Below are 13,147 nucleotides of genomic sequence, written 5' to 3' on the forward strand. Positions count from 1 at the left end.
GTCGATCCGCAGCGTGCAGCAGCCGTTGTAGATGTTCTGCCCGCCCAGCGCCTGAGACAGAGGAGCCCTCTGATTGGTCCACAGCTCAGGGCCAGGCTGGATGGAGCTGTGTGTGTGTGTGAGCGTGTGTGTGTGTATATTTGTGAGCGTCTGTGTGTGTGTGTGAGTGTGCGTGTGTGTGTACATTTGTGAGCGTCTGTGTGTGTGTGTGAGCGTGCGTGTGTGTGTGTACATTTGTGAGCGTCTGTGTGTGTGTGTGAGCGTACGCGTGACTCACGGCCTTGGCGTGCTGAGCGTGCACGCTGTCACTGAACTGCAGCAGCGCCTGGAACTGGTTGTTTCTGGTGAAAGTGATGATCTTCAACACCGAGCCGAACTTACTAAAGATCTGAAAACAATAACATTAACAACCTGTAATACACAAACAATAATAATAACAACCCGCAATACATAAATAATAATACTTATAAACATCGCCGACCTGCTGCAGGACCTCCAGAGTCACCGGGTAGAATAAGTTCTCCACGATGATCCTCAGGACGGGACTCTGAGGAGCTAGGCCCCGCCCCTCTGCTCCTGACGCCATGTTCCCAGAATGCACCGCTGCTGCACTGATGGCCTGCAGAGCTGCTCTCTGTCAACAAGAGGGATTGAAAAGAACAATCACATGTCAAATATATTTTAAATTGTCGTTTAAAAATGCAGTAGACTTTAAAATCAAAAAACTTTTCATCAATTAAGTTAAGAAAACGTTCAAATAAAAAAAAAAATACCACCATTTTTTTACTTTGATCTGTCTGTTATTGTTATTCATTTGTCTTTAAAAAAATCTTAACTTGACAAAAAGATTTAAATAACAAAAGCTGAAGAGTTGAGGGGGCGGGGCTAGCGCGGCAGCTCCTCACCTGATTGGTCAGATCGTTGGTCTTGAGATCGCGATGGGTGGAGTACTGAATGAAGATTGGCTGGTTCCTGATGGTGGGCGGGGCCGAGGTGTAGTAGTTCACCATGGTAACAGCTGCCTCCTCCGACGCCATTTCTAAAAATGCCTTTAAAAAACGTTATCATGTTTAATTAATAATTTAAACATCAATGGAAACTAAACCATTAATATATTAAATAAAGAAAATCAAAATGAGACACAAATATATATGTATGTATATATATATATATATATATATATATATATATATATATATATAAATATATATCTAGTATATTTAGAAGTATAAACACATATTAGAAGAAAAAAGGAATATATACAGGAAGACATAATAATAATAATAATAATAATAATAATAATAATAATAATAATAATACATATGTTTTCTTCATATTTAATCAATAGATTTTTCTAAAACTAAACCTTTGAAAATTTCAGACAATTTTTAAAAGTTAGCTATCAGCAGTAAGCCGTTGGATGTTAGCAGTTAGCAGTTATATGTTAGCTGTTAGCAGTAAGCCAATAGCAGTTACCTGGTTTTTGGCTTTCAGCGTGATCAGATGACTAACTCGGCCAAAAGGAAGTGCCAGAGCGATTACTTCTTGTTCAGAGACGTCAGCAGGAAGCTGCCGCAGGTGAAGGACAGGAGACGGGACGGACTGAGCGCGCTCAGAAACACACAGCCTATCAGTGCCATCCGCTGTGGACAGACAGGTGAGTGGACAGACAGGTGAGTCAACACACGGCAGCTCTAAAGGGGGAGGAGACAGGAGGAGGGAGGAGACAGAAGGAGGCCAAAGGAGGAGAAAGGAGACAGGAGGAGCTCACCTGAGGACGCACTGGATCTCATAGTCGAGAAAGAGAACTCTGATTCCTGAAGAAACACAGAATATTGCTCAGTATTTGTGTTTATGTATTTATTGAATATAAAGTATATAATCAGCTTATGGTTACTTCATGATGTAAACATTACTGCAGACCACGCAGATACATAGTTTACTATAACAAACTGAAGGATGAAGCCTAATAGATTTAAATCTAATCAAATGGAAGCTGGAATCAAAGGTTAATATTTGGGATCATTTAATTAAATTTCTAAATTACTTTTGTATTCGTGGATGTATTAGTCATGTGACCAAAGAATATATCTGAATACAGTGTTGTAAAAAAAACCCACGAGTAACAAAGTATTCTTGTATACAGTCTGTTCTATGCGAGTACTTAGTTATCGCGATATTTCAACCCATCAAATCCCGCCACTCTTTGCTCGCGACACTTTCACCCAAAACAAAACCCAGAAAAAAAGGGAAAAAAAGACACACAGGCAACATAATAGCGCGCGAGCAGCGGGAAAAAATGGTCGGTGGCGGGAAAGTATTTCAATTAAGTAAACAACAACAACAACAACAACAAACAGGAAAAGGGGGTGGGGGGAAGGGGGCTCGCGCAGGTGCGGTTCAGTCGCCAAGGAAACATGAGGGCGGATGGAAGGAGACACGGCGGCAGAAAGGTTTGGGGGAGATCTCCACGCGCTCACCCGTCCATGGTCCGTGGAGAGGAGGGGGAGGAAGAGGAGGAAAAGGGAGAGGAGGAGAAGGGAGAGGAGGAAGGAGGTGGAGAAGAAGAGTTGTTTTGGTTCGCGAGCCTTCCGCGCGCCGCAGCCACCGGAGAACAACGAGCTCACTTCCCGTTTGATGACGTCACGAGAGAACATGGCCGCTCCGCGCGGACACGCCTCAGAAGGAAGGGGGCGGGGGCGATACGGATCAATAATAAATATTAAATAGTAATAAATATGTCTAAACGGAGAAGAAAAACATCTAAAAATAGAAACAAATATTTTATAAACTTATTATGTTTCATGTATCGGGAACTGCATGAAAAATATTGTGTATATATATATATATATATATATATATATATATATATATATATATATATATATATATATATATACATATATATACATATATATGTACATATATATATATATACACACACACACATACATACATACATACACGTATGTATGTATGTATGTATGTATGAGGGTGTGTATATGAACTATACGCTTTATGTGCATGTGTATCTTTATGTACATGTATTGTACACATATTTTCTTGAATGCATATCTAGTAAACAAGTAAAACTAATAAATGACATTAGATTACATGCAACAATAACATGCAACAATAACTCACAATACATGAATCAGTTCAAATATCGGCGAAAGTATTTAGCAGACTAAAGGATGTAGATTTTTACTTTCATTTATTACACATAACATCTACGTTCTCTGTGAATGGAACAATAAACACAACACAATCCTGTACATCTCCTCACTACGGGGCCAATAAAGGATCATAATAAAAACTATTAACATACATAGAATAAAACAATAACAAATAAAAACAATAAACAGTGCAATAATCAAGACATAATTTTAATATAAATATGGTAAAGAAACACATGACAGTACTTTACAACACGTATAACTTATTCAATGTGTATTTTAATAAGAAAGAGTATTGAAGACATACTACACAATAGAAAAAGACATAACAGGAAGAATACCTTTATAAAGGTTACTGTAGAATATAAAACATGTGGTACATAAATACGTATATTAATAAACTACAAGTGCTTTGATTCTCAGCCACATCTTCAGGTTTTCATCATGGTGGAAAAGTCGGGAGAGGATTCTGTTATGAAGTACATTTTGGTTAATAGTACAAATAAACAAATATATAAAAACAACAAACACGTCAACACGACGTGACGGTTCATAACCAAAGAGGGAGTCATCCCGTCGTCTCTTCTCGTCTTTGCCCGCAAACCGGAAGTGGAGCCGAGCAGTGGCTCTGTGACTTCCGGTTGAGGAGAGTGTCAGTAAGTGGGTGAAAGGTGGAGAAGAAGAAGGTCTGTCATTGTTAAACTTCTTCACTTCGTCTTCTACACAGAATCACGATGCTGCAGAACACGGGGTGAGTTCACGAAGCGCGACACACCTGTCCTAAATACTGGCTTCGGTCAAAAAGAGCTGATTTTAACACCATTAAACACAATCTAAAAAACATGAAACGACTCATAATAAGATGAGATTTAGAGACTTAAAGGCTTCAGTTTGAGTTCTTACTAACGACGAACTCTCAGTGAAGCTTTCCGCTTCAGCCTCGACCGGCTCGGGTCTCTCGACCCTTGAGCAAGGCACAATGAAAGGACGACGTTTCTTTCCACGGAGCTCTGTTGGTTACAGCTGTCATTATCTAACCGATGCGGCTTGCAGACCGGCAGCTAGCTGAATGGATCTGGACCGGACTGGAGCCGAACCGGGCCGTGGACCCAGCTGCTCCCGAGACTAATAACCTAGTTGGGTTTGGTCGGTTACTTCTGATCTTTTAAACAAGTCATTCTAAAAGTGATCTTTTCCTTTATTTAATTTGGTGACATTAGCTCCAAGGATCCTGCAAAATAATGCAGAATAATAATAATAATAATAATAATAATAATAATAATAATAATAATAGGCTTTATTCACAGCAAACTACAAGGTAAGTCGAGAACCTTCAGACCCTGGAGGAGCTGAATCACGTATCTGTATTTCATAAAGTATCTTTAATATAAAACAGGTGTAAATGCTGTGAAAGTATTACAACTCTTTACACATACTTTCTGTAGAGTGTGTACAGAAAGTATGTGTAAAGAGTTGTAATATTTTCACAGTATTTATATATTGCATTTATATATTGTCAAAGACTGCGACATGAAGTGTGAGACAACATAAGCTAAGGAGCAGAAATGTATGAAAACAAACCCCACTAACCATTCAAATATGAGGAATGTGCACAAAGAAACAAAGCAGAAGATAAGCAGCAATGTGTCGGTGTCCTCCTCAGAGAGACAGGCTGCCAGGCCGCTCAGCTGAGGCTCCTGCAGGCTGATGACGCTCCAAACAGCGCCCCCTAGGGGACAGGAGGGGGAGGAGCCACAGAATAAACATTAAATCGATCACTGAAGATCAGCGTGCAATGCATGCTGGGTAGATTTGTGTCGGGCTTGTGATGATCTCACGAGAGTGAGGTGGCTGCAGGTTTTAGAGCCGCAGCAGCTCTCATGAGGTCATTGTTGACCACGTGTGCATGACGAGATCTTTAGCAGACTGATATTATTGTTCGTATGTCTTTTTCAAAACTTGATTTAGATTAAAACTTTAAAGTAATATTTTTCAGCTGTTAAAAAAGCACCAGATTGACATTTGGTTTTATTTCAAACTTCAGCCATCTTACTTGTGTTTTAACTTTAAAACATATCTGGTGATTTTTATTTTTTATTTGGACAAGCTGTAGACAAACCTTTATTTCTGTATCAATAATATCTACTTAAATATAACTGTGTTGTTAGCAGTTAGCTATTATGATAGTATGTTTGTGGCTTTCTGCTTACAACCAGAAACTTTGGTTTCATGAATTACAGATTTCTGTAGAAATAAGGAGAGACATATATTTATAACACTGACTCAATAAACGAACATTATTATTTTTTACACAGGAAACTAGAGTGAGACGTGGTTAGCCTAGCTTAGCGTAACGACTGGAAACGAGGGGAAACTGCTAGCATCCGTGAGAATGCATGAAGTGGTGTGCTAGCTGAGTGCTCTCTGTGTTTACAGGAAGCTAGCCGGCTGCACGCTCTTCATCACCGGAGCGAGTCGAGGGATCGGCAAAGCCATCGCACTGAAGGCCGCCAGAGACGGAGCCAACATCGTTATCGCTGCCAAGACGGCTGAAGCCCACCCGAAACTACCGGGAACCATCTACACCGCCGCTCAGGAGGGTGAGGAGCTAACAGGCTAACATTGTTTTAATCATTTACTCTCAAAAATAATTCCAGCCCCAAAGATGTTCTAATGGTTCTGTTTCCAGGAGCAGGACTTTTATTTTGAAGGGCTAAACGGAGCGTTTCCTGTGTGTTTCAGTGGAGGCGGCAGGCGGGAAAGCGTTGGCTTGTGTTGTCGACATCCGGGACGAGCAGCAGGTCGTAGCTGCCGTTCAGAAAGCCGTCGACAAGTTTGGAGGCAAACATCGTTTCTTCAGTGTTGAACAAAAACATTAGAAACTATAAAAGAAACAGAATCAGTTTTGTGAAATGTTGAATAATAACTAAACCGTTGCAGCATGATTACAGACGAAATTAATATAAGAAAAAAACATGTTTTAGTCTTTTAGGAGCAAATTAGGTCTCACATTATTAGAAGAATCCGTAATATTTTGAGAACCAAAGTCGTCATTAATTTGAACATTAAATCTCTGATAATATTGATTAACTTCAGCTCATCTGACTCATAACATTATGACTTTTTAGTCATTATTTTTGCTTAACACATCTTTTAAGTGTTTTTTTTGTTTTGTTTAAGTACTTCACATTTTTATTTGAAATTAAATTGTTTTTATTTTTTCTCTGTAGATTTTTATAAAAATAATAATATTTAAACAAATCTGCAGTAAATATGAATGAACAACATCACACTGAAGGTTTCTATACAGGTTCAAGGGTAAAACACTTTTTATAGTTCTGTTGGTGGGTAGGAAGCTGGTAAGGGATCAGGCTGATGACATCATCGCTATCGTGTGTTCTGATTGGCAGGAATCGACATCCTGGTGAACAACGCCAGCGCCATCAGTCTGACAGGAACTCTGGAGACGCCCCTCAAGAAGGTGGACCTGATGCTGGGAGTCAACCTGAGAGGGACTTACCTGACGTAGGAACCTGTTACGAGCTTCGGCTAACGAGCTAACAGTCAACAAGCTTCAGTTAACGAGCTTCAGTTAACGAGCTAACAGTTAACAAGCTTCAGTTAACGAGCTAACAGTTAACAAGCTAACAGTTAACAAGCTTCAGTTAACGAGTTAACGAGCTAACAGTTAACGAGCTAACAGTTAACGAGCTAACAGCTAACAGTTAACGAGCTAACAGTTAACGAGCTTCAGTTCACGTCTATCTGAATGTTTCAGGTCGAAGCTGGTCATCCCTCACCTGCTGAAGAGTCGCAGTCCTCACATTCTGAATTTGTCGCCTCCGCTCAACCTCAACCCCGTCTGGTTCAAGAACCACACAGGTAACCAAGGCAACCGACTGGCCAGCATCCCATCATACACCTGTGTGGTTTTGTTTATTATGAACATGTTTTTTAAATTTTTTTTACAGCGTACACAATGGCGAAGTACGGCATGTCGATGTGCGTCCTTGGAATGGCGGAAGAGTTCAGAGGTCAAATTGCCGTCAACGCTCTCTGGCCTAAAACTGGTTGGTGGCTAAAGTTTAGCATGCTAGCAGACTCCCCGTAGACTCTCATAGTAAACTAGCACGCTAACAGACTCCCCCATAGACGCTCATTGTGAACTAGCATGCTAACCCTGCTCTGTGTTGTTGCCTTAGCCATCCAGACAGCAGCGATGGACATGTTGGGCGGAGAGGCCATCGGCAAACAGTGCCGTACGTCTGACATCATGGCGGACGCCGCCTACGCCGTCCTGTCCCGGCCAAAGGACTACACGGGTCACTTCCTGGTGGACGAAGACATCCTGAAGGAGCAAGGAGTCCAAGATTTCGATCAGTACGCCGTCCAGCCAGGTGACGTCATGCTAACTGAGCTTGAGCTAACCTAGCATGGGTGGTTGCAGCTTTACGCACACGGTCATGTGGTACTCATGGCGGTCTCTGATTGGTCAACAGGTCACCCACTGCTGCCGGACTTCTTCCTGGACGAAGCACCAGAGAACCTGGTGGAACAGATGGAGCAACATGGTAAATACCTCACATACTGTGGATACTACTGCTAGTACTACCGATAATACTGCAATACTATTGAAATGACTTTGATAGCAGAAATGACTACATATACTACTTTCAGTATTGCAAATTATACTACAACAATTACATTGGTGTTTTCAAATACTGTTATCGTACTAGTACAATACTAATGTTGTACTATGAACGTATATTATTTTAATATACTGAACTTAAATCCGGTGAAATGCAGTGTTGTGTATATATAAGTGTATATTTTTGGTTTACGCCTCCTAATTTCTTCACTAAAATGAAATTACCTTCCTTTGTGTTCTTGTTGCTAGGGGCGACCCCGGCCTTCAAAGCACCATCATCATCGTCGTCTTCCTCCGGAGGACCGATAGAAACCACGTTCGTCGCCATCAGAGGAGTCCTCAACGAAGACGTCGTCAAGTTGACTCAGGCCGTTTATCAGTTCGACCTATCAGGTTCGTCTGTTGTACAGGATTGTCTCCATATAAGGACATCTTGTGGGCGTGGCAGTAATGTAAATGTGTTTATGTCCATATAAGGACATCTTGTGGGCGTGGCAGTAATGTAAATGTGTTTATGTCCATATAAGGACATCTTGTGGGCGTGGCAGTAATGTAAATGTGTTTATGTCCATATAAGGACATCTTGTGGGCGTGGCAGTAATGTAAATGTGTTTATGTCCATATAAGGACATCTTGTGGGCGTGGCAGTAATGTAAATGTGTTTATGTCCATATAAGGACATCTTGTGGGCGTGGCAGTAATGTAAATGTGTTTATGTCCATATAAGGACATCTTGTGGGCGTGGCAGTAATGTAAATGTGTTTATGTCCATATAAGGACATCTTGTGGGCGTGGCAGTAATATAAATGTGTTTATGTCCATAAAAGGACATCTTGTGGGCGTGGCAGTAATATAAATGTGTTTATGTCCATAAAAGGACATCTTGTGGGCGTGGCAGTAATATAAATGTGTTTATGTCCATATAAGGACCAAATGAGGGCGTTTGGTTCCTGGACTTGAAGAGCGGCGCTGGTCAGGCCGGGCGGGGCCAGCCGCCTGTCAAAGCCGACGTTGTCATGACGATGGACTCTGGCGACTTCAGCAAGATGTTTGCAGGTGAGGCGTCGCCACGGTAACGCAGAGGATTACATATAATAATAATCATATTAATATTAATAATAATAATGGCCGTGTGTTTGTGTTTTCAGGGAAGCTGAAGCCCACGTTGGCCTTCATGTCGGGGAAGCTGCGGATCAAAGGCGACATGGCGCTCGCCCTCAAGCTGGAGAAACTCATGGGCCGCATGAGCAAGCTGTGAGGCCCCGCCCCCTCAGGCCCCGCCCTCTCAGGCCCCGCCCCTGCTAGTAGCTGTACATGTTGCCTTAAAGAAGATAATCCGCTATGATAATAATTAACGGTGTGATTTATCGTGATGTTCTCACATTCTGTACAGGAACTCTGACCTTTAATGATGGAAATAAAAAACAAAGAATATTCCAGCATGTAATAATAACCTTGTGTCCTATTAACAAGTGAGGATCAAACCAGACGTTATCAATCTTCTCAGTGTTTTTATTAGAGCGTTAGTCTCAATGACTTCACAGGACAAAGTTCCTCCAGAGGACCTGCAGTGAGCTCTGCAGCCCAAACTTAAAGGCACATCTTGGGCTGAGTTTTAGGGTTTAGAAGAAGCTCACGTTGTCCACGCTGTCCACGTTGTCCACGTTGTCCACGTTGTCCACGTTGTCCACGCTGTCCACGTTGTCCACGTTGTCCACGCTGTCCACGCTGTCCACGCTGTCCACGCTGTCAACGCTGTCCACGCTGTCCACGTTGTCCACGCTGTCCACGTTGTCCACGCTGTCCACGTTGTCCACGCTGTCCACGCTGTCCACGTTGTCCACGCTGTCCACGTTGTCCACGTTGTCCACGTTGTCCACGCTGTCCACGCTGTCCACGCTGTCCACGCTGTCAACGCTGTCCACGCTGTCCACGCTGTCCACGCTGTCCACGTTGTCCACGCTGTCCACGCTGTCCACGTTGTCCACGCTGTCCACGCTGTCCACGTTGTCCACGCTGTCCACGCTGTCAACGTTGTCCACGCTGTCTAAGATGCCCATGCTGTCTAAGATAACCATGCGGTTTATGAAGCCTATGATGTCGTCAATGTTCTCAATTCTCTGGATGAGTTTGGGTTTTGGACAATCCTCAGTGGCTTTAACAAATTGCAGGAATGTTTTTCGAACTTCTTGGTTCTGAATGCACAGTGCGCCCCCCCCCGCCTCACATACTGGGTGTTCTCCCTGTTTACATCAGCAATACAGGTCCAAAAAGTATTTGGAGCTCTGGCTACGCACCACTTTGAATGATCAGATGAAGTTTCCCATGCACCAACATTAGTATTCACAGCTTTGATATTCAGCACGTTGGGTATGTTTTTTCTGCAGAAGGAAGGGGAATTCTTGCACCAAGTCTGGACGTCCACATCGCTGTTGAGTCCTTGTGCGATGGTGACGTAAAGATCTCCATCTGGAAGAACAAGAGGAGACCAGGTACAAAGTCAATGCAAAGAAGCCAGCGGATGCAAAATCCTGTCTTGTGGTGAAATCTGTGTGACGATGTGTCGTTAAAGCCCATCGGGGTTGACATTCTCCTCGTGTCGTCACTGACGTTGAATCAGAAATGGAGGATAGAATATTGTGTCCGCCTGTGTTCACCCAGAACTCTATGATATCTCGTATGAGTACAGATAAACAATGTGGATGAATCACACGGTACAAACCATAAGCACGCCGCCGTGTTCACCATAAGACGTCATGATCTTTACATAATACAGATTACACTGACTATGATCAGCATTGTAAAGCCTTGTGCCACTGCCACACTGAATTATGAGTGAGATTATTTATCGGAATCGAAATTATGCTAATATTTGAAATGATATATTTAACCACATTAAATGTTAAAGCATTCAGATTGTTTATTAATTTAAATCACATTGTACTTCTCCGTTCTGCTGCTTCGCGATGATTTGAAAAGAATGACCTCCACTTGAAAACATCGGATGGAAATTGTTGGCCGGGTCCAGATATTTCCAGTCGACAGCGTCCTGGAGTGACTGGTGAACGCCCGCTGGTAAATCATATTCAAACGGGAAGGCTCCGATGTACTGCAGATGAGTACCTGAAGACAGGAGCGTGACATGACACAGCGTCCAGGTGGATCACACCTCCAGCACAATGAGCTGAGCTGCTTACCTATATCGTTGAACTGTTGGTAGTTGAACGTCACACAGATGAACGTCTGAGCGTATTTTGATCCGCTGTCGGGCCAGAAACGATTTGCATCTCTTCTGAAGGGGAATTGTGGCGTGCTGTGTGAGAGCCAGACTCCAGGGCTGTTCTCAGTGACCATCAGAACTCCTGGGGAACACGAGCGTGACGTTAGGGGGCGCTCACGAGCTCAAACACACAGCCAAAGCACCACAGACTGTCTCACAAGTGAGCGTAGTCCTCGTGACCTTTCTTATTGTAATGTGGACTGATGTTATGATGCTTCCAGTTCAGGGTGTTTTGTTCGTCGCCATCTTGTTTTCCTTCGACCAGTAAACAGGAAGTGACCCTATCTGACACCGTACACGTCTCTAGTCGGAAAAGATGAATTCTCACCATTGATGTGATTGGTTGAAAGATAGGCTTCAGGGTGTTTGCCAGGACGCCATTCGGATCCTTGATGTTGCTGTACGTTTGTATTAAGGGCAGATTATTTGTCATCCCAGTTGAATCCATGTAGAGATACTCCAAACCAGTGCGGCCTGACATTACGGGGGCTTTGTAAATGATGTACCTGATGATAAACAGAAAAACTACATGAGAAGAAGGAAACTCAAAAGAACAAACTTAACAAATACACCTGTCTTTGGCAGCAGAGAAGGTTTTACACACCAGTCCACATCATGATCAACATTATCTTTGCAGCTCACAATGGCTTCAGAGCCCCAGCAGAGCAGACTGGAGGTCAGGAGGAACGTCCACATAATCCCTGGAACACAGCAGCACTTCAGCTCCTTCACGTTCACAGCAGTCAGACAAACACTGCCCTCTGTAAATGTGCTGCCAAGGATACGTTTAGTCTCAAAGGCTACATGTAGCCTCAGAGGCTACATGTAGCCTCAAAGGCTACATGTAGCCTCAGAGGCTACATGTAGCCTCAAAGGCTACATGTAGCCTCAAAGGCTACATGTAGCCTCAAAGGCTACATGTAGCCTCAAAGGCTACATGTAGCCTCAAAGGCTACATGTAGCCTCAAAGGCTACATGTAGCCTTAAAGGAACATTGCTGCTTCTCGCAGACTAAAGGAATGGCATCTAAATGCTCTTCTTTGGACTCGTGTTGTCAAATGTGTTGATGAATCAGTTGTAAGCACATCGAGTACCACTGGAGCAGGAGACAACCAGCCGGAGCTTTGTGTGGAGTTATTTAGGATTGGAGGAAAATGAGCAGAACAAACCTTTTAACCTGTAAACAAAACAAGAGCGGTGACACTTACTTTTGAGCGGGAATGAAATGATGCAGCCGTCTTCAGCTTCAGTCTGGAGTCGAACTTGTCGTCTTCTATCTGCTCAGTATTAATACAAATGTGACCTCCAGAACTCCGAGGACGACTCCGCCCTTTGTACATCACCTCAAATCAACCAATAGCCGTCCTGTCCAACGGGCTCTTAATACGTCTCTGACATTCCCATAAACTGCTCTCCATTTATGGTCGTTCAGCCTTGAACAGAAAGAAAGATAGAGCTCTTTGCTAAAGTCAATATTAATCTGTACCTTGTCCCTAAAAAATAAACTAAATGTCGTCAACATTTACTTTATTTTACTGCTAATTTTGGTGACTTTTTGCGAATATGCAATAACAACAGGGTCCTCTGGGTCGGACTGACTCCTTCAGTCGCTCGGGCCCTAAGCAGTACACTTTGGCCAGAGACCACTCTCAGGAACCCAGAGGTCACCTGATGGTTGAACCACCAACCAGTGTGTTGAGGTGTACTGCATGTTCATACACACGCACATATATGTGCTTTTGCACATGACATAGGCGTTTTATTGTTTATTACTAGCTGGCCGTGTTAATATGATAGCGTGATAATTAAATGATATAAATAAATGACCCTTTTCAAATAATCCAAACTGTCACGATGCATTATTTTAATGCAGGAATTTTTAGCCTGATAAAATACCTTTACAACATTATGGAACATAAAAACACATGAATTAGAGGAACGCAAACAGAATGAATGAATGAATGAATGAATGAATGAATATATATATATATATATATATATATATATATATATATATATATATATATATATATATATATATAT

The 13,147-nt window shown here is 42.4% G+C and overlaps 2 protein-coding genes and 1 pseudogene across 2 annotated transcripts in view; 1 reads left to right on the plus strand and 2 right to left on the minus strand.

Annotated features, from left to right (window-relative positions):
* Positions 1 to 2,632, minus strand: part of LOC137779317 (polypyrimidine tract-binding protein 1-like) — an 8,169-nt gene extending 5,537 nt beyond the window's left edge. The window contains exons 1-7 of the mRNA XM_068566958.1: positions 2,481 to 2,632; positions 1,772 to 1,817; positions 1,477 to 1,643; positions 906 to 1,049; positions 482 to 634; positions 278 to 388; positions 1 to 51 (exon numbers count right to left, since the gene is read on the minus strand). The exon at positions 1 to 51 is cut by the window's left edge and continues 103 nt beyond it. Of these exons, the coding sequence (XP_068423059.1) occupies positions 1 to 51; positions 278 to 388; positions 482 to 634; positions 906 to 1,049; positions 1,477 to 1,643; positions 1,772 to 1,793 (648 nt within the window). The 5' untranslated portion in view covers positions 1,794 to 1,817; positions 2,481 to 2,632. The remainder of the gene's footprint in view (positions 52 to 277; positions 389 to 481; positions 635 to 905; positions 1,050 to 1,476; positions 1,644 to 1,771; positions 1,818 to 2,480) is intronic.
* Positions 2,633 to 3,825: 1,193 nt separating this feature from the next.
* Positions 3,826 to 9,266, plus strand: hsdl2 (hydroxysteroid dehydrogenase like 2). The gene is made up of 11 exons (XM_068566972.1): positions 3,826 to 3,927; positions 5,613 to 5,776; positions 5,919 to 6,017; positions 6,587 to 6,701; positions 6,955 to 7,058; positions 7,148 to 7,246; positions 7,379 to 7,573; positions 7,676 to 7,747; positions 8,074 to 8,217; positions 8,752 to 8,880; positions 8,973 to 9,266. The coding sequence occupies exons 1-11, from the start codon at positions 3,911 to 3,913 to the stop codon at positions 9,080 to 9,082; spliced, it is 1,248 nt and encodes a 415-aa protein (XP_068423073.1). The 5' UTR covers positions 3,826 to 3,910; the 3' UTR covers positions 9,083 to 9,266.
* A 180-nt stretch (positions 9,267 to 9,446) lies between these two features.
* On the minus strand, positions 9,447 to 11,800 carry LOC137779336 (plancitoxin-1-like; annotated as a pseudogene).
* Between the last annotated feature and the right edge of the window lie 1,347 nt (positions 11,801 to 13,147).

Source organism: Clinocottus analis, unplaced genomic scaffold, assembly GCF_023055335.1.
Source record: "Clinocottus analis isolate CAN_PGR_092001 unplaced genomic scaffold, fCliAna1.0.p SCAF_72, whole genome shotgun sequence".
Lineage (NCBI taxonomy): Eukaryota > Metazoa > Chordata > Actinopteri > Perciformes > Cottidae > Clinocottus > Clinocottus analis.

Bases quoted from the DNA above. Each gene is read 5' to 3' on its own strand.
- hsdl2 (XM_068566972.1), top strand. The intron at 8,218-8,751 runs GTTCGTCTGTTG...TGTCCATATAAG, and splicing joins TTATCAGTTCGACCTATCAG to GACCAAATGAGGGCGTTTGG. The intron at 8,881-8,972 runs GTGAGGCGTCGC...TTGTGTTTTCAG, and splicing joins CTTCAGCAAGATGTTTGCAG to GGAAGCTGAAGCCCACGTTG.